This window comes from Echiichthys vipera, assembly GCF_963691815.1.
Source record: "Echiichthys vipera genome assembly, chromosome: 20".
Lineage (NCBI taxonomy): Eukaryota > Metazoa > Chordata > Actinopteri > Perciformes > Trachinidae > Echiichthys > Echiichthys vipera.
In genome coordinates this window covers 10,907,548-10,927,796 of record NC_139845.1, presented here as the reverse complement: position 1 = coordinate 10,927,796, position 20,249 = coordinate 10,907,548, and the positions used below count along the sequence as shown (strand labels likewise).

The 20,249-nt window shown below is 40.1% G+C and overlaps 1 protein-coding gene across 2 annotated transcripts in view; it reads right to left on the bottom strand.

Moving 5' to 3' along the window:
• Positions 1 to 20,249, bottom strand: part of LOC310962762 (ELKS/Rab6-interacting/CAST family member 1-like) — a 140,804-nt gene that overhangs the window by 81,374 nt on the left and 39,181 nt on the right. For both annotated transcript variants that reach the window (XM_083935324.1, XM_083935325.1), the window contains 4 exons: positions 18,551 to 18,688; positions 16,420 to 16,560; positions 13,293 to 13,433; positions 11,040 to 11,233 (listed from right to left, as the gene is read on the bottom strand). In XM_083935324.1, the coding sequence (XP_083791450.1) occupies positions 11,040 to 11,233; positions 13,293 to 13,433; positions 16,420 to 16,560; positions 18,551 to 18,688 (614 nt within the window). The remainder of the gene's footprint in view (positions 1 to 11,039; positions 11,234 to 13,292; positions 13,434 to 16,419; positions 16,561 to 18,550; positions 18,689 to 20,249) is intronic.

Below are 20,249 nucleotides of genomic sequence, written 5' to 3'. Positions count from 1 at the left end.
TAACTGGGGTTAAAATGATTAGAAACTTGTCAATTCACACATCATATGATATGAATAACACATAAGGTAACACCTTAAAGGTGCGATACATGAGAAAACTACAAAATTCACTCTGGGTTGGGATTGCCTCCACGAGGCTCTCACCAGTCTGGGTCAGGAATGGCTGCACATGGCTCTCATCCCTTAAGGTCACAAGCAAACATGGAGGCGGCTGAGACAGAAGCAGCAATGGGGACATGAACACGAAGCGAGGATGAAACTGGGAGGGCCAACCATTTCAAATGAAGGGAATAGCATATCCAAACAAAGAACAGAGAAGCTAACACACAGGGAGTGTCTTACTTTATCCTCATCCTCTGCCATTACGCCACCATATCTTTACATAGCAAGTATTTCTTTAATGCTAATATCAATGTTCTGAATGTTGTTAACCCCACCTTTAAGTCGGTGATAATTTGAAAACCCTCTTATTGTGCACTATGAATTAGTACTCATCAGTATAATATTTTGTCATATGTGTCAATTTCCTTCATTTCTCCCATCAATTTCTTTTGTACGCTGCAATAAAATGATGAAAAATATAATAGCTACATAATTGCATCATATGGATATATTCTACATGCCAAGATGCATTTAATCTTATCATACCTTGACTTTAAAAAGTAAAGTTGACTATATATTATAAAACAAAACCTGTGGATTTGTAAGGATCCCAGAACCAGTGGGCCAGGTAGGGTTGTGGAAAAGGCAGGAGAAAGTCGAATTTCCCTAAGGGGTATGATAATGTGTCACATTATGATTATTTCTAGTCTATTCCTCTCTATGCTGACTAACAAACCTTATGTGATAAGAATATATACAGTATGTTTTAAATGTAGTTGTGAATCTACACATTTAATTAAACACTAAAGAACTTTCATTACTCTTGTTGCTTTAAGCAGCAGAAGTTGCTCGGTGAACTCGGTGGCTTGGCTCAGTGGAGGCCATTTGAAGCTGCTTCAATATGTAAAATACTTCCTTCACTCTCCCTCTGAAATCACTTTCAACAACTGCTACGGACCGCTGGAGGAGGCGGAATCACAGGAGAGCTCACTTTACCCACAAAGCTGTAAACAAGACATACAAATGTGCAGTGAAACCACGTCCGCACACACCCACAAATTACACACACACACGTTTATACACTCATTGACACACCGTGGAAATGCACAAATTACCGAAACTGTGCTGATAGTGGGGGGCAAATGAACACATACACAGTCGCTGTTGTCAGCTGTTCCAAACACAACCTGCTTTGTATTAGAATCTCGGTCAGACCACACACAAATATTTGAAACACACGCACACGCACACACACACACAGTTGTGCATGCAACTGCAGGTAACATAACAACATGTGTCCACTTTCCAACATTTGCACAGAAATACACACTAAAGACATGGTGGCACATCCTCTAAACACACTAGCTGACAGCACTTTGAACTTCAAACTTCATGTACTGACCATACACACACTCATATAGGCTATATATAAACACAGACACACATATAAAAGAAACATGCAAACATATAACAGCATTCATTAAAACTAATAGCTGTAAAAATAAAAAATAAAATAAAAAAGTGAATAGTGCTGGCAACAAGCAGTAAAAATGAAAACACATACAAACACATAATCTCAAACTTCAGCAAACCTCAAAGTCTCCAAAATAAAAAACTTTTTAACCACCCTCATTAGCATGCTGCTGATATTCAGGGACCAACATTAAGGTAATATTAATATTACATTTGGAGTCCTGTATAAATATTTGATTAGAAATGCTCTGGGGCCTCATGTATGTTTACTGCACATAGTTCATCCAACATTAACATCAAGGATTTCCTTTTCCCCATTTGGAATTCAGAATTTCCCTTGAAAATACAGGAAATATTGGTTTGGTTTACTAAGCCCATAAAAACTATAAAAGATAAAAAAAAAAAATCTAAAACACTGTTGGTGCGGAAGAAAAACTTACAGAACAAGGAGGACATTTGGAGGAATAAAGAAAGAAATACTTATGTTTGCAAAATGACTGTAGATAAGTCCCTGAGGTATAGAAAGGCAGCTAATTTGTGAGGTAAATAAGGAGGTAAGGCAACTAACACCCACGTGTGTGTGCAAACATCTGCAGTGTGGATTACTGGAAGCTAGCTGTAAAAAAACACTGTGATACAACAGCAGACAAAATGAAATGTCTCCGTCAATATCATATGTCCTTATGAAAATAAATCATATTTACTGGATGTATCCAGATCTCAGAGCTTACCATGCAACTCAACGGAAAGTGTTTAGATAGCAGTAATAGTGTAAGAATGTGACAGAGAGCTGGAGTTGATCTTGGCTGTGGCTTTGTTTTACATGGAGAACAACAAAGTCCCAGAATAAAACACTGACACTGTTCCTTAGCTTCATATTTATGTTTCGATCTTAACTCCAGATTATATTGTACATGAGAACAAGAAGACTACTATTATTATGTCTAAACTCTTTAAGTATGTTGTTAACCGTATTCATGAAAAACAGTGAAATACAGTAGCATTCATTTAACCCTAACGTTGTTTGGAGTTCTGAAGACTTTGAATCTTTACCAACATCTTTATATAAATTACTTAGAAACATGATTTTGAGGGCTGTAACTAATGGTTGTTTTCAGTACTGATTTATTTGTTAATAATCGATTCATTATTTGGTCCATACAATGTCAGAAAAAAATGTAAATACCCATTAGAATTTCTCACAGCCTGAAGTGATGTATTTATACAACTTGCTTTATTTGTCCTAATGACCAAACCCTTAATAGGTTCACTTTACAAACAAACATCAAATCTTCACAATTAAGATGATTGAACCAGGCAATTGCTTAAAAAATTGACCAAAACAATTAATCGATTATCAAAATGGCTGCTTATCAATTTCCTTTGGAATGATTTATCGACTCTTCATTGCAGCACTAGCATTGACGTCATGTTTCATTGAGCAATCCTCCTCTCAAATCCTAAACAAGTCTATTTGGATTTCTGTCATTGGAGTTTGTTTTTTTGAACAGTTTGTTCACCAGAGGTCTAACTGACCCCAATCATAAGTAAGGTCACGATGTAGGCTAACACACTGTATTTCTTTGTCTGCAAATTACTTTTTGGCAAACATAATGAATACATATGTGTTATAAATAAATGCAACGCCTTCACCATATGTGCAAGCTGATTTTTTGGCAAAGCAGATGGTTACCAATTTAATACTTCTACGTCTACATATTGAGTTTTAATAAGGTAAAAGAAGCAGAGAAAGGCATATGTAAATGTCTGTGAGATCTCAAACTGTGAAGGAAACGGACCACAAGGGTCCATACAATAATACTACAAAGCATTACGGAGTATTACAAGTGTGTTTTTCATTTCCCCTCAGTACTTACAACAGTGTTTGTGTGTGTGCATGCTGGTATTTTAATTAGATAACTTTCAGCAGCCACCCCTACTGAAGTGTTGTCTTACCTACCGTACCTATTAGCTGGCAGAGTCTTTCTTGCATGTGTGTTTGTGTGTGAAAGACAAAAAAAAACACAATGTGCAAGGGCCTGTGTGTTGGTGTGTGTGTACGTGTGTGTACGTGTGTGTCTGCTTGTTGTCGCCCATTAGCTGACAAATCCCTGCACGACCTCAATGCTCAGAGTCATACAGGACCTCAAAGGGATCACATGCGCACGCGCACATACACGTACATACACGTACACACGTACACACACACAATACAATTCCCTTTAAAGCTACAGAAACCTTGATGTCAGACATTTGGCAGTGGATGAGGAGTTCCTTAGCTCAAGATCAAAACAACAAGAAATAAAGACAAGACAAGAAAAAAAAAGGACAAAAGAAGAAAAAGAAGACTTCTGTCATCAGACAGCAAGGCAACGCTAACTTTTTTTTTCTTTTGGTTCTTTCCCCCTCTAGAGTTGAATCACAAAACACCAGAACAACAGCGATGAAAAAGCCGACATGACGGCAGGGGAACAGTGGCTCTGGAAGTTGAAACAGAAAGAAAGAGCAAAGAAGCAGCTGGCACCGGGGAGACCTTTACAGCAGAGCACGGCGCACAAAACACTCAGACCACCAGAGTTATGCAGGAAACAGAAGGGATAAGTGGTTATTATGTGGTCCATCAGAAAAGTGTAGGTCAGAGACATATTAATATGACTTTGATATGGCTGTTAAAAAAGACCAAATTCAGACTTTTTGGTTTTGCATGCTGAAATCTCATTACGGAGTCACCTCCTGAGTGCACATAGGAATATTTAAAAGTCGAAGAAGAAAAAGGAAGCTTTAGATGATGATTTATGGTGCCATACTTACAGAAAAAGTTGGACTTATTGACGTTTTCAACAAGAGTAATGTTAAATATGAAGCTGCAGCCAGTTAGCATAGCATGAAAACTGGAAACGGGCAGACAACTGGCCTGGCTATGTCCAAAGGAGACTGTCTGCCCTCCCCCAAAAAGGATCCCATAGGATGTTTGTAAAAGCAGCTTATTACGTCACATACTTACGTAGGTAAAGAGCTGAAGTTATGTAACAAACAACCCAGCAACCCAAAAAACAATCTTTTCCTGAACCTAACCAAGTCGTTTTTGTTGCCTAAATCTAACCAAACTGCGTCTGTGTCACAACATTAAACACATGTTTAAAACTGAAACAGTTAAGGTACTCAGTGTCTCAGTGGTTAGAGAAGGCGTCACATATACACAGGCTAAAAGTCTTCGCTGCAGCGTCCCAGGGTTCAACTCCGGCCCTTTCCTGCATGCCACCCCTCTCTCTTTGCTATTTTCCCAGTCAATCTTCAGCTGTTCTAACTAATAAGGGCATACAAAGGCCAAACAAATCTTTGAAAAAAACAACTATTGTGTTTAGGTACAGTATAAGGACGTACTGATCTCCTTCCACTGATAGGGGTGCTGATTTGGGAAAACACTTCTAGGGGTTGCATTAGAGTGTAGGAACAGACAACGTATGTAGTCGTATGTTTGAAGAATTCTTAATCCAAAGATAAAACATTCACCTAGCAGCACCTGCAACATTCACTAATCAACATGTTATATCCAAAGTTGCTGTTTACTGGCAGTTATTTGCCGCACTATTTCTTGGCTAGGGGCAGCGACTTCCTGGCGTCTCTGCTGATTGCTTGGCAACCTGGCCAGACCGTAAAGGACCTGGAAATATTGGTTGAACATTCACAATAGTGTCTGGAGTGTTTAACAAATGACAGGGACAAAATGTGGAGTGATTTTGATATAAAAGCCACAAAGTCAGAAACCCAACAGTAGTTAGAAGAACTCTGAGCAAAAGTTCAAAGTTGTCCAACTTAATGATGGTGATACACTGCTTGAACATTTTTCTTGTTTGCTGTGGTAGCTTTAAGTTTGAACTTAGTGCTATTTTCAAGGCCAGACTATAATGGATGGTGCAAGGAAGAAACCATTATGTTTCCTCTTCAAATAAGCAGCGGTGTGGCAGAGAAATAGAGCAGAGTGAAAGTCAAGGTGTCTCCTTCAAAGACAGACCGACACGAGGAGAATGATAAAAAACAGAGTATATGACAGAGTGAAAGAGATGAGAGAACGCCCCGATGCAAGGACAAGAAGTATGACAATGAAGGAGAGTGCGATGAGAGAGACAAGAGATGGTGACGGAAGAGGAAAAATAGGCATGCGTTACTAACCTTGAGGCAAGACTGGGTAGAGCAGGAGACAGTGTTGCATTGTAAAGATAAAAGAAAGGGAAAGAGAGAAAGAGGAGGCGAGGGAAAGGTGAGAGGGAAGACAGGAGTTGAGTGCTAGGTTAGCCAGCTTGATCACTCTTCAAAGTGAGAAGAAATGACAGAAACTGACAGAGAGACAGCTACAGAGACATAATTAACCACAGAGATACAGCAGGCAGACACATAAACAGGGAGACAGGCATGACTAAGCGAACAGCTAGGCAGGCAGACAGACAGGCAGGTTTAACGTAGTCGGCACAGTTTTGGGGGTTACGAGAGGCCTGCTCACCTCACAGGACCTCTACTAAACATTTATGGGTACACAAACGCACGCACGCACGCACACGCACGCACGCACACGCACACGCACACGCACACACACACACACACACACACACACACACACACACACACACACACACACACACACACACACACACACACACACGCACACACGCACACACGCACACACACGCACACACACACGTACACACACACACACACACACAAAAAACTGCAATCACAAACCATGGAAAGCGAGCAATTAGCCAATCAAAGCATGAGCTGAGAACGCGCTCACTATAAATTATTATTTCCTGTCCTGCGGTTTTTATATCGCAGACGACGTCTTTTGCTTCCTGCAGGGGCCACTTGAAAAGTACGCTGCTCGTGGATTTGTGGTTTCCACAAAAAGGCATATGGCATGTAATCATTAAGATATGAAACTTGAAGAAAATTCACTTCCTAAATTGGTTGACCCCAAAAGAATACCACACAATCACTCCTCATGTGTTTGGTTAAACTGACAAAGCCCAAACTCCAGGGTGAGCTTATGCCTGGGAACGCACGCTAACGACAGCGTGCCAGAGACAAATTGTCCATTACAGAACAATATAACACGCAATAAACTTCTCTAATTTCCCATTACTCAGATTTATACTCTACATCTCTGTAAACCTTCCCTTTCCAGTCTTTTCTGTCAGTTTCATTTTCTGTTTTGTTCTCTCCACCGTGTTGTCTCGTCTTCTTTGCTTTCCCTCGCTGTCTCCACCCGTTATTTCATTTCTTTCTCCTTGTTTTTCTCCCTCCACCACCACCACTACCTTCCTTTTCCTCTTACTTGCCCTCTCTCTGTTTTCCACTCTTCTATCCAAATCCTTTATTTTGGCCATCAGGCCAGATTTTCAGCTCCATTTCCCCTCAGTGTGAAGTCACTGAGTCTGCTCCAATTACCATCTTAGTTACTGAAATAAATAACCTGGTACCAGCTGGATTTAAACTAGAGGGGGAAGAGAAGGATTGATTTTTGACCTTGTTTAACCCACATCTGATCTTTTCATTAGTAATGTTCTTGCTGCTCACTCGAGCCTAGGGTTAGCCGTAGTGCCAAGCTACGTTGGCCACAGGCAAATGTATCCTCCTCTGACGTACCTGTTAGCTGGAGGCTAAGACTTAGAATTCACAGCAGGGATAGGCAGCCCTGGGACTATGTCAGTATTAGTACACTTTATGTTACAGGGTCAGTGCTTGCGGGTTCAATAGAGTCTTGTTACTGAATATATTATGATAATCTTAAACAGGGAACGTTTGTTAATCCGTGGCTTTCCAAATATTTTTACAAATATCTGTGAGCAGCCAGTAAAAAGAGCAGTTGGGTTGAAACATCTCAATGGTACCTTGGCTGTAGTGTTTAAGGCAGGACTAGGAACTAACACAAAAGGGAAAAATAAAGATCATACCAATTCACGATTCACTTAACTCTTAACCCCGAACCCTGATTATCCAATCAAACGTTAGCAACCGTAACTAAGCACGGCAGGTGTTTTTTTTAGCCTTTCCAAAACCAAAAACCACAAGAGCCAGTGTTAGAAAATGTAAGAAATGTATTTAAAAGTGTGTTTGTCTATTCCAAAGTAAACTGCAATCGTTAGCGTGTCCAACTAACTAGTTCAGTACCTACAGTAGCATATGAAAACAGTCTTATCCCATATTTTACTTCTATCAACTGCATATTCAAGAGAATCTTTTTACAATATCCTAGTAATAAATGATAGCAACATAAAAGTCAGCCTGATTTCATTTTTAAAGCAAATTCATAAAGCTAACATTATCTCTATTAGCTGGCTAGTTACAGTTGACAAAATCTGTCAGTGACAACCCCCATTTTAGGCGGTAAAATAAACAATTCTCAGCTAGAAATGTTTTGCAAAAGTTTGCTCTTGACTATTTTGGTCTTAAATCAAGGACTTTGAACTTGCTCACCTACAGCCTACTGATGTGAGGCTCCTTTAAACCTATGCCCTCAAAATTGTGGGCACGGTGTTTTCTTCTATAGACGCTGACAGCGGCTGAACTGATTTTTACTATTCAAACTGCATTTAACACACTCATATATCCCTTTGTGCTTTTGCAATTTGAACTGCGAGGCTAGGCCATACCAATCTCTTACAATAGTAGTTTTTATTAAGAGACATAAGACCTTGGGAACATAGGGATGATTGCTTTAGTCCTGCCCTTTTCATGACTGTGCTCCACAATGTTAACACTTAACCACAGCCTCAATTTAGCCAGGGATAGTTTTCCTCATCATCTAACATCTAACAGCTAAACGCAACCACTTAATGCTAAGATGAAAAAGTATCATACTTCCTTACATGCACTAATATAACCTCTACAAACCACACGGTACTTCATAGTCATAATGACTCTGTGTGTGCCAGTGTGTAAAAGGAAAGTTAGATTTCCTCTAAAAAAATCTACTTAATTTTAATTGTTACTGTTCTCAAATGTACGGCACTAAACCTAGATTTAATACTTTTTCTGTTTCCTAAGAGGAGCCTGCGAAGCTCAGATATTAAATATCAGTTGCAGGGATGCTTTTATTTTATTGTAATCCACGGGGAGAAAGAAACATCATCAAGATCTTAAAAAAATCACCCATGTTCATCCATCTGCATCTCTTTTGAATGGTTATTAAGTTACACTACAATGTTGTCCACAAAGCTAATGCTGTAAATCTGCATCTGTGGCTACTGGCAGACTAAACAGCGCACACACGCACGCACGCACGCACGCACGCACGCACGCACGCACACGCGCATCCACGCGCATGCACACACACACTCAAAACCAACTAGTTTGAAGTCAGCAGGTGCTGAATTATTAATAGTCTAGTATTTCTACTAGCCAGACAGAGACACTGAGGAAACATTGAATCTCCTTAAAATCATTAACAACCATTAGTCTTAGAGTCAAACTACTAAACACACAGACAGAAAGAGAGAGAGAGTGGGAGTGGGTAGAGATATGGTGCCCAAGGAAGAAACTGGAGGAAAAGATTAAAGAGACAGGAAGAGAAAAGGCGCAGACAGAAATCCTGATAGTTCAGAAATCAAAGGCATCGAGAGGCATAAAAACAGTCAGACCAGTTTTTATAATCACAGAGAGCTCTGACCTGTCTTAACATCAAAGACAAACTTCACTTACCTCACTACTTTCACTAAAATATACATTTAAGTACACTTTAATTACTTTTTTATTAGCTAACTGTCAGCAATGAGATAAAGAAAAAGGGCCAGATTAAGTGGTCATTTTTGTTAATTTACTGTTTTATGTAGTCCTCTTCATAGAGTAATACTCGTAAACAGACACACAAGCAACAGAATGAAACAGATACTCAGGGAGACAGGTAAACATAGAGGCGGGCAGGCAGGCAGGCAGGAAGGCAGGCAGATCATCAATCAGAATAAAAAGACAGATATAGGTTAAAGAATAGTTTGTGAGGTACAGTAGATACAGTATAGCTCACAGAGGCACACATAAAAGACTTAGAAGCGTACAGGTTAAGCGAAATTACACAAACAGGTAGAAAAGTAGTTAGAAACAGACAAACCATTCCTATTAGCATAAAGGACATACAAAAAAAAAACGAGTGAACTTTCTTTCCCGACTCCTAATGAAAGAAAAAGAGTGGGTTAAACTGCATCTCAGGCATCCTCGGCTGAAAGTTAAACAAAAGTGAAGCGTGAAAACAGAGCCACTAAATGAAAGAGTTGCATCATTGACAGGAATATCGGCTCAAAGGGTTTCGGCTGTACAGCGGAGACTGTGTTGCCAAACTGTGCCCTCATTTTACAAACTTTTGGGAGCAGTTTGGCTTGTCATACTGCTGTATAACTGAGGAGAAAAACGTCTGCCGATGCACAGATGTGCGAGAGCAACTCCTGCCAGTAACTGACCCTTAGGGGTATTTGTTTCATTCTGTGAACTGTCCAAATAAGCCGTATAAGCGAGGCTTGATGAAGCAATGCTGCAACTCTTTGATTGTGATTATTAGTGAACATACTCAGCTCTGTCCCATGTGGAAAAGGCTTGTAAAACTTTTTTTTTAAATTTTATTTTAATTTGCTAGCGGCCATTATCAACTAATCTGCTCATTAGTTTATAGTATTTGTATCTTGTTGTCTATAAAATGTCCATTTTAATTTAGCAGAGTTCAATGATGCACTCAAATTAAAGGATGTTCAAATATATTAAGTTAAAAAAAAATGTTCACGCATCAAATCACATAACTTTTCCACGTGGGAGTGGTGGCCCTCATAGTGCTCTCATATCCCTTCCTTCTACAAGCAAAGTGAGTTTCGTCGTGCATCTGTGTAATTGACTGACAGGGCCTCCAGCCACTCACGTGCCGAGGTAGTCCCACACCAGCCCCCCCATTGGCTGCTGAGAGGCAGCAGGGGGAGGTGCCTGTTTTCGCGACTGCTGAGAACGCCACAGATGAGAGGCAGAGGGAATACTGGGATGTGATGGGTTTGCACACACACACACACACACACACACATACACGCACACACGCACAAACAAACAAGCACAAACAAACGCACTCACGCAGGTGTAGAATCACATTTATGCGAACACACGTGAATTAAGGTACGATGATAAGATTGTAAAATAAGAAAAGATGTGTGATGACAGGAGACGAAAAGCCGAAATAGAGGAGGAAAAGGGGAGGAAAGAAGGGAGAGAAAGGGGTGAGAAAAAAGGGAAGACTATTGGATAAGTACCACAGGGAAGATTACCATAGATCAAAATCATAAATTAGACGATCAATTAAACAGGCTTGGTTGTCTTCGACTGATTTAGGTTAGTAGAAGAAAGAGGAAAGTGCAGCAATGTTTTAGAAATTCAGTTTCTAAAAGTTTTTTTGTCATCGCTTTGCATAAATACAACTCTTTATCCTGCTTTCTCACCTCTCCAATTCGTGGATCTTTTTCTCCTTGTCATTCTTTTCATTCTCCATCTCCCTCAGGATCTCTAGAAGCCGCTCCACCTCGGACTGGGCCTTCCCAGCTTCCTCTTTGTGCCGGGTCACTTCCTCCTCCAGACAGGAGATTTGTTCGGAGAGTTCAGTGCTGGCCTGGGAATCTGACGCTGCACTCTGAGCCTGGAACAGAAATTAATTATTATAAATAAACAGAGTGTTAGCTTTTAAAATTAGGCAACCACCATTCAGGGTCAAACTAAAAATGAATTGCCAATAACAACATGTGTGTTAAGGGTTCATGTGTGGGGGACATATAATGATGGTGGAAATTAGTTTGAACTGATCGGCTGGGCATATTTTTCAGTAAATATTAGGAAACAACTAGCCGCAGTCGTGGCTCTGTGAGGCTGTACTTTGGCACAGCGGTGCTTTGAGCTAAATGCTACCGTCAGCATGCTAACATGCTCACAGTGACGACGATGTTAACATGTGGATTTTTAGCGGTTAGTATGTTTACCATGTTCACCATCTTAGATTAGCAGGTTAACATGCTAACATTTGCTAATTAGGACTTAACACAAAGAACACATGAGCCTTAAGATTAGTTTTCTACATATCTGGTGATAACGCAAAGTATTAGAGAAATATATAATCTCAGAATGTTCCTAAGTAATAAATAAATGTGTTTTTCAGTTACAGTATGTTACTTAGGTCAAAGCGTTTTAGTCTGGCTCACTGCTGGTGTCTTGGGTTTGAGCTAGTTTCCACACATGCGACACGCAAAGGCACATAATGCTGATTTATGTAGAGATCAGCACAAGCATAAAAAGGTGAGTAAAGTAGAAAGCCAATTAAACCGAGTTCCAGTGGCTTTCTCCTTTCTGCTGTTCTGCTCAGCTACACAGAACACGCCCAAGACGAGAAAAATAAATAAGTGAAATAAAACAAAGACAAAAAAAAAACAAGTTATTACCAGCTTAGAGGTTAGAACAGCTGTGTGCATTTCCCAGAAGCAAATGTTGCTCTTGGGACAGATTTGTGTGTGTGTGTGAGTGTGTGTGTGTGTGTGTGTGTGTGTGTGTGTGTGTGTGTGTGTGTGTGTGTGTGTGTGTGTGTGTGTGTGTGTGTGTGTGTGTGTGTGTGTGTGTGTGTGTGTGTGTGTGTGTGTGTACGCCTTGGTCACACAATACATAAACCCTATTAGTTTTGGAAGCGAACAGCAGTTTTAACAGGTCTTTATGTGGAGAGGAAATGTTTGGTGTCTGAAGATATTATAAGATCTGGAAGGAGGGAAGAGAGAGAAAATGAGCGAAAGAGAGAGAGAAATAAAAAGGTAAAAAGAACCTTCACATGCAGTGTCATATGTCACTCAAATCACACACACACTAAGAAATTAAACCTGATGAGAGAAACACCAGAGATCCACTGACACCTTCATGCACATTCTCTCTCATTCTTTCTCTATGTCACACACACACACACACTTTATACACATTCAGGGTGCGGTAGTGCTGTCTTCTCCACTCTGTGAAAATGACTGTAAGGCTGTCAGCAAGCCGTCACACACACACACTATTTTATGGACTGTTGTGTGGGAGATAATATGTGATATGCACACACACACACACACACACACACACACACACACACACACACACACACACACACACACACACACACACACACACACACACACACACACACACACACACACACACACACACACACACACACACACACACACACACACACACACACACACGCACGCACGCACACGCACACGCACACGCACACGCACACGCACACGCACACACACACACACACACACACGCACACACGCACACACATACACACACACACACACACAGTTGAGGGAAAACAAGGAAGGGGAGAAAGAGACATGGTGTTCCTTAGTTTAAAATCACCCATTTGTTGTGTTTCTGTCTGAACTGAGTGTATTTTTCACAGCTGTGATTCATATAATTAATGTTTTCAGTTGCTAATTGTAGATAATAGCATCATTAACCTCTTTAAAATTGAACTGAATTTAGTGCACCTGTCCAAAAGTAGTTTAAGTACGGATGCCAATTTAAGCAACCCACACCATCTCGGTTTCATGCTCTGGCACCTTGAGTCAAAACTAAATGTGTACCAGAAGCAGGTTTTCTACTTTAGTCATTCTTGTCAGTATCTTAGTGAGTGGTACAGTATGTCCGTGTTGTACTGCCAGACAGCTGACCTTCTTGAGTTGGTTCTCAAGTTTGACGCACTCCTCTCTCTTCTGCTCCAGGCCGATCTCCAGACTCTTCAGCCTGCTGTCCTTCTTCAGAGCAGAGGAAGCCAGAGAGGAAGCCTTCTCCTTCAGATCCAACACTGAAGTCTGAAAGGAAAGAAAATATATAACGGAGAGCGAGTGATTAGGAATAAAGTCAACATTACAACTTGTTAGTTCTAGACACTGAGCAGCTCTGCTGAAGCTGCCGCATGTCATCAACAGTATTGTCACTAACCTAGCTCGAGTTTTAACGAGTTCAGATCACATCACCTCAGTTTTTAAGACCTTACATTGGCTCCCAGTCAGCTACAGAATATATTTTAAAGTTCTGCTACTGGTTTACAAATCACTGAGTGGTTTTGGTCCAGAATACATGTTAGTAGAGTATAAACCCAGTAGAGCTCTGAGATCTGCACTCAGGTCAGATAGTGGAGCACAGAGTTCAAACTAGACATGGTGAAGCAGCATTTAGCTGTTATGCTGCACACAAATGCAACAAACTACCATCAGAACTGAAACCAGCCCCAAATGTGAGCACTTTTTTAATCCAGGTTAAAAACATTTCTCCTTTCATGTGCTCATAGCTGAGCTCTTATTAATCACTTTAAACATTATCTATTTTCTTTTCTTTTACTTTTTATTCTTCTTTGCTCTTGCTTTTAACTGTGTTTTTTGTTCTTATGCTGTTTTAAAAAAATGTTTTGTCTTTATGTAAAACACATTGAGTTGCCTTGGAGTGAAATGCGCTATATAAATAAAGATGCCTTGCCTTGCCTTGCCAAACCTGCTTTTAAAATCTTTTTTTGTATATTTGACAATCTGTTCTACCAGATAAGATAACACTGTACTTATTATTAATAATAATAATTTTCATTATCAGAGCGCTTTCATAAATCCACATTGCACAGTGCTTCATAAAAGCAGTATAGTAAAAAGTTATAACAGAGAAAAGTTTAAAAAAAACAATTTGGTGTATAAAAAGCAATACAGTGAAGGAAAAGGTAAGAAAAACATTTGTTGAAGAAATGAAAGTCAGTTCAAGGAAATTTAAGCTCTAGTAAATCAGGAGAGGCTCTTGAAGGGAACTTGAGGGACTTTAGAAATGTTCTAAACTGTTTTGGGAAGTAAATCTAAAAGAGAGCAGACATGAAATGCTGGTTATAATCCCTGATTGCATAGTAAAATGTTGTGAGCACAACTACAGCAAATACGTTTGGCCAATATGGGGGTTTGTTATAAACGTGTGTGGTCAGCAATGCCACTGAGTTCCCAGTTCTCAACAATTACCCTGGTGAGCACAATGTTATTAATACCAACAGGAAAGATGATTAATGTGACAAATATAAAATCCAAGTTGTGTGAAACTTAAATGTCCCTTTAAGGATGGAAAGAGACTCTTGTTCTTTAAAACCTTTTCCCATGACCTGTCTCTTTTTCTCACTCTTCCAGCTCAATCCCTCCATCCGTGAAGTCTCTCTCCCTTTCTTTTCTGGTCTTTTCCTCTTTTGGTAGGGCCAGTGAAAGAGAAACCGACAGGACCAGAAGGGGAGACACTCAGACATGTAATTTTACCCTTGACTGACAATACCAACTCCAGACTACGGATCACCATGTTTGACTGGGCTTTGGTCAGAGAAACCTTAATGCTTACTCTGATTATATTTAGGTACATATATATTGCTGTTGTCAGGCTAACCCCACATCTGCGTTTAGCACCGTAGAAAGGAATGCTTGTTTTCTCCATGAGTTTTCCCATGTATATCTCAAATTGTATAATGGGACTAAAACAGGTTTTATGACCCCACAATCTCTAAAACTAACTAAAGAGTCACAGTAAAAAAAAAGCCATAAAGGACTTTTCACAACAGCGTGTGTGCATTTGATTTTAGTACGTATTTCCCCCTTCAAAAGAAAAGTTATGACTGTACCCCAAATATGAAGCTGTAAAATCTGCCTCCCATCACCTCTAAGGATCAATATTTAACACTGTGTCTTGTCTGTTTAAGCCGTAAAGAAACGGAAATGTTACAGTGTTGATTTGTGGTTTTATGGGGACCACCTTCTGGCCCTAGCTTCATATTTTCATATCAATCGTGGTATTGATCTTCTCATGTAACTCTCTGCAAGAAGCTAATTAAGTGTATCTTCTTTCAGACTTAGAAGATAAAATGCACTTCATATGCAGTTTAATTTTTGTTTGTTTGCTTTTAAGTTTTGTTTTGTGGTGGGTTTTTTATTAACTTGGGATGGGGTTGGAGGGAAGGAATGGGGAATATAACAATACTCAGTGTACTGTTATTTTTGTATGTTTACAAAACATTTTAATGTACACTCTTGAAATAAGCAGTGCATCAGACATCTTTGCAGTCATAATGTTGTAAAGAGCTGAATTTGGTTTATTGTTTGGTTCTGGTTTAGCATCAGGTCAAGGTTTCATCTGTGGTTTGGTTTTACGATTGGTATGGACATAATTATTATATAAAGAATTACTTCTTAAAACTAGGCTTAGACCTGCTTATGTGTCCCGTTGGATATTTGTGTTAAAGGTCCCATATTATGCGCATTATCATATTCCCACTTGTGTTTTGGGTTTCTACTAGATCATGTTTACATACTTTAATGTTCAAAAAACACATTTCAACTTGCTTATGATCAAAAACTTACTAAAATTTCCACTTTTTACAATATGGGACCTTTAAAACACATTGTTTTGTGGAAGTGGTTAATTGTAACTTTCCTTCTGGTTGTGCAGCTGAAGCTGGATGGCTTAAGCAAAGACAGTGCATTAAAATGCTATATCATCCTCTGCCTCTCTCTCTGTGCCCCTGCTTTGGTGTTTTGCATGACTCAAAAAGGCTGAAGCCAGGAGAATCCACATCCAATCACTGTTTTCATTGGTTGTGAAGCATATCGTTGAAATGTGTAAAATGGAAATGTGACTGTTTGATCGTTGTTGTCCTTCAGCACGAGGACCTTGGGATGATCCGAGGTCTGCTCTACAGTGAGCGATCAATCACATTTTCTTGACATGAACACAGAGGGTGAGTTTTTTCTGACTTGTAGCATAGAAATGCATGAGTGTGTCTTCTACCTCACGGTCAGCAAGGTCACCCTGCAGATGGGAGACTTTCTCCCTCAACTCCTTTAGCTCCTTCTTGCTGGACTCCATCTCGTCCCCCTTTTCTCTTTCCTCCCTCTCCCGCTGTTCCTTCAACCGCTCGATGATTCGCTCCTGGGCATCGAGAAGGAGGAGGGCAAAAGGAATGAGGGATGGAGGACAGCAGAATACAGAACAGAGAGGGAGAGGGAAAGAAGAGGAGAGAGAGGTAGTCAACGCTCCAACAGTTATTCAGTCACTCAATATCAAGTTTCTATACTAATAACAGGCGTATTAAACTTTATGTACATGGCAGCTTTGACAAGATCTAACAGCCAACAGTGAATTGAGACACGTAATGCGTTCTGGCATGAGATGTAATATTCACAACCACTAAAACCCTATTGACGCTCTCCAGCTATAGAACAATGCAGCAGCCAGTATAAAAGTTCACACACATAAAAGCAGCGCAAAAAGCCTAAAGAGTTTAACCTTGCTGTCAAGTGTGTATTACTGTATTGTAGTTGAGTAGTATTGAGGACCGATTTAAAGGCATGAGAGTGATTTTTTGTGTGTGTGTGTGTGTGTGTGTGTGTGTGTGTGTGTGTGGGGGGGGGGGGGGGGTAGCCCCATCCTCATTTCTTCAAAAAGCTGTTTCAGGGTTAAAACTGACGATTCTTTTAATCATTTCCATTAATCGTTTGGTCTACAGTAAAATCCAAGTTGACATATTCAAATAGCTTGTTATATCCATAAATCTGTCAAAAATCTGAAGATATTTGAAGCATAATAATATAAACAGTGGATGGTTAAAGCCTGACATTTGAGACGCTGGTTCCAGAGAATGTTTGACTGAAATGACTTATACGATAAACAGTATATTATCTAAATAGTAGTTCATTTTATGTTCATAAAACAATTAATCATTTTAGCTCGATTTAAAACTGAGGTTGGGTTTAGGCTTAGGGATGCAGTTTTGATGGTTCAAGTTTGAGTTTAGAGGCTAATACAGTAAGCACATTATCATTGAATGCGGGGTCCTCACAAGTATAGACATACAAACAGGTGATTGTCAATATTCACTATTAGGTTTGTTTGCAAAGATAAAACTACTAGCATGAAACAAAACATGACACAGGGTCAAAACACTCTTCAGCTTTGAAACATAAAGTGCAGAACAATGTGTGTGTTCCAGAGAAAGGGAGTAAAAACAAAGAAAGCAAGCAGGTGGATGGAAATATAGAAAGGAAGACAGGAAAGATGTACAAAGTACCAAAACAATGAAAATGGGAGGAAAGAAAGCTGGTGAGAGTCATGAGTGAAGTTAAGAGTCCTTCGGCCACCTCCGCCTGCCAACACTCACACGTCTGGCTGACACCCTGGATATTAGTCACAGGACAATTAATAACCCTGTTTCCTGTGTGTGCATGCGGGCGTGCGTGTGAAAGGAGATGGAGTCTGTAACATAATCACGCATTACAGTATGAAAATATATTCTCATCAAACACTTTAAAGCGGTCTGCTGGTGTAAGTGTAACAGGTTGGTTTCCCAGAACCAGGGGTTGAGTCCTGAGTGCAGAATAACAGATCATGGAAGAGGCGGTTCAGGGCTCAGTTCCCGTGTTAAGGTGGTTCAGAGCTGTTTTATGGCTGTGGCACCTGAATGTTCACACCCAGACAGCGACAGTGTGGTTGTTGGTTGTATTCCCATCGACCTGAACCATGTGACCGCATGTTGGATGGTTCCTAATCTTTAATGAACGCAGGCTGTGAATGATTTAATGATGAAACAGCCAATGTGATTATTGGTTCATTTCCATTTATCCAGAATTATTTCGGTCATTGCGTGGGTGGTCGGCTCATAGTGACTTTATTAATGTAACCTTGCTCCGGAGTTAACCTGAGGTTGACCACCGCGTGTGTGTGTGTGTGTGTGTGTGTGTGTGTGTGTGTGTGTGTGTGTGTGTGTGTGTCTGTGTGTGTGTGTGTGTGTGTGTGTGTGTGTGTGTGTGTGTGTGTGTGTGTCTGTGTGTCTGTGTGTCTGTGTGTGTCTGTGTGTCTGTGTGTGTCTGTGTGTGTCTGTCTGTGTCTGTGTCTGTGTGTCTGTGTGTGTGTGCATGTGTACCTTCTCAGCCAGAGCCTCCTCCAGTGTTCCCAGTGCTGTGTCGGTGTTTGACGTATCCGTCTGTAAAGACTTGACTCTGTCTTTCAGACCGCCCAGCTGTTTCTCTTTATCTCTCAGCTGATCCTGGAGGTTCTCTATCTGCAGAGAGAAAAAGAGACAAAAACTTATAAACAGAGTTGTTTTTGATGCATAATTCACTTATTTAGCAAAGACTGCTATTATATTGGGAAGTGTATTAGCTTTCAAACTCTGCCAAAATAAAGCCCAGTCGATAATGAAGTTCTGCAGACGAACAGCAAATATAACAACAATTTTAAACACCTAACTTTGTATATGTAATATTAATTTAATTTGCTATAATAATAACAACTATAAACAACAGCAAATATAACAATATATAACAGCATACACATATGTATGAATAAGACTCAAAGATACAAAATTGCAGACTATAAAACTGAATCGAAAATATTAATTACGCTGAACTATACTAAATATTAAATAATGTGGTGTGTGTGATATGATCGAAATGTGTATTATGAACGTGGGAACCCTCTTGCTGTGAGGCGACAGTGCTAACCACCACACATGCCACTCATTTCAAGTGAATAAAACTTTAAACAAATCTAACAATCTATTACATCACGTGCATTCAAACCTTTGTCAGTGTGATTACAAAAGAATATTCAATTTGATTGGCTTGTCAGGCCACTTGCTGCTTAGTGTTCATTGCTGATTACACATAACTTATGGAGGCTTCCCAATTTCTCCTTTCCTCAGAATCCATGGCACACGGGTAAAATTGCCCTTTTCCCACCCATTAATATTAGTTAAAGTCACACACCTCCCACATTCCCTGTGTTTCTCTCCAGTTTCCTCTCACACTTATTTCAAAGCAGATGAATAAAAACTCACACACACACGCGCACACACTGTCTTGGATACAAGAGACAATTTCTTGTACCCTGGGTCGAATGTGATTCCAAATGGTGATTTTCAACAAACACAAACTTTCTCGTGATGCTTTAACTCTCATACTGTTTTTACAATCCCTTTGCCTCCATCACTTTCACTCCTTCCTCCTCCCGTTTCCTCTCACAGTGATTTGGTAGCAGATTCATTTTCTGTTAAAACACAAAAACAGCAGAAAAAACTGAAGGACTCAGTCTTTCCCTGAGCCTACGATGATTGTGTGCATGCGTGTGTGTGTGTGTGTATGCACGTATGTGTGCGTGTGTGCGTGTATGTATGTGTGTGTGTGTGTGTGTGTGTGTGTGTGTGTGTGTGTGTGTGTGTGTGTGTGTGTGTGTGTGTGTGTGTGTGTGTGTGTGTGTGTGTGTGTGTGTGTGTGAGAGAGAGATCACAGACAAAGATAAGAAGCTATGTCAACTTTGTGGGATTCATTAAAAAATGGATGGAACAAAAGGTTGAGCAGCACAGAAAAAACATATTGAGGAGAAGAGAAAGGGGTGGAAAGTTTACGCAGTGTGCTATTAAGAGTGAACTTGGGTGGTAAAAAGACAAAATTTCACTCTCCCTCTCTTTCTGTCTCTCTTTTTTTCTGCTCTGCCGGAGAGAAAGGAGATCAAGTGATTGACAACCCGTCGCAACAAAAAAAATCGGAAAGTCAGATTGGTATGCAACCTTCGACTCCACTGCAGGTGAGACGCACACATTTACAGTACCACAGAGATTGTGG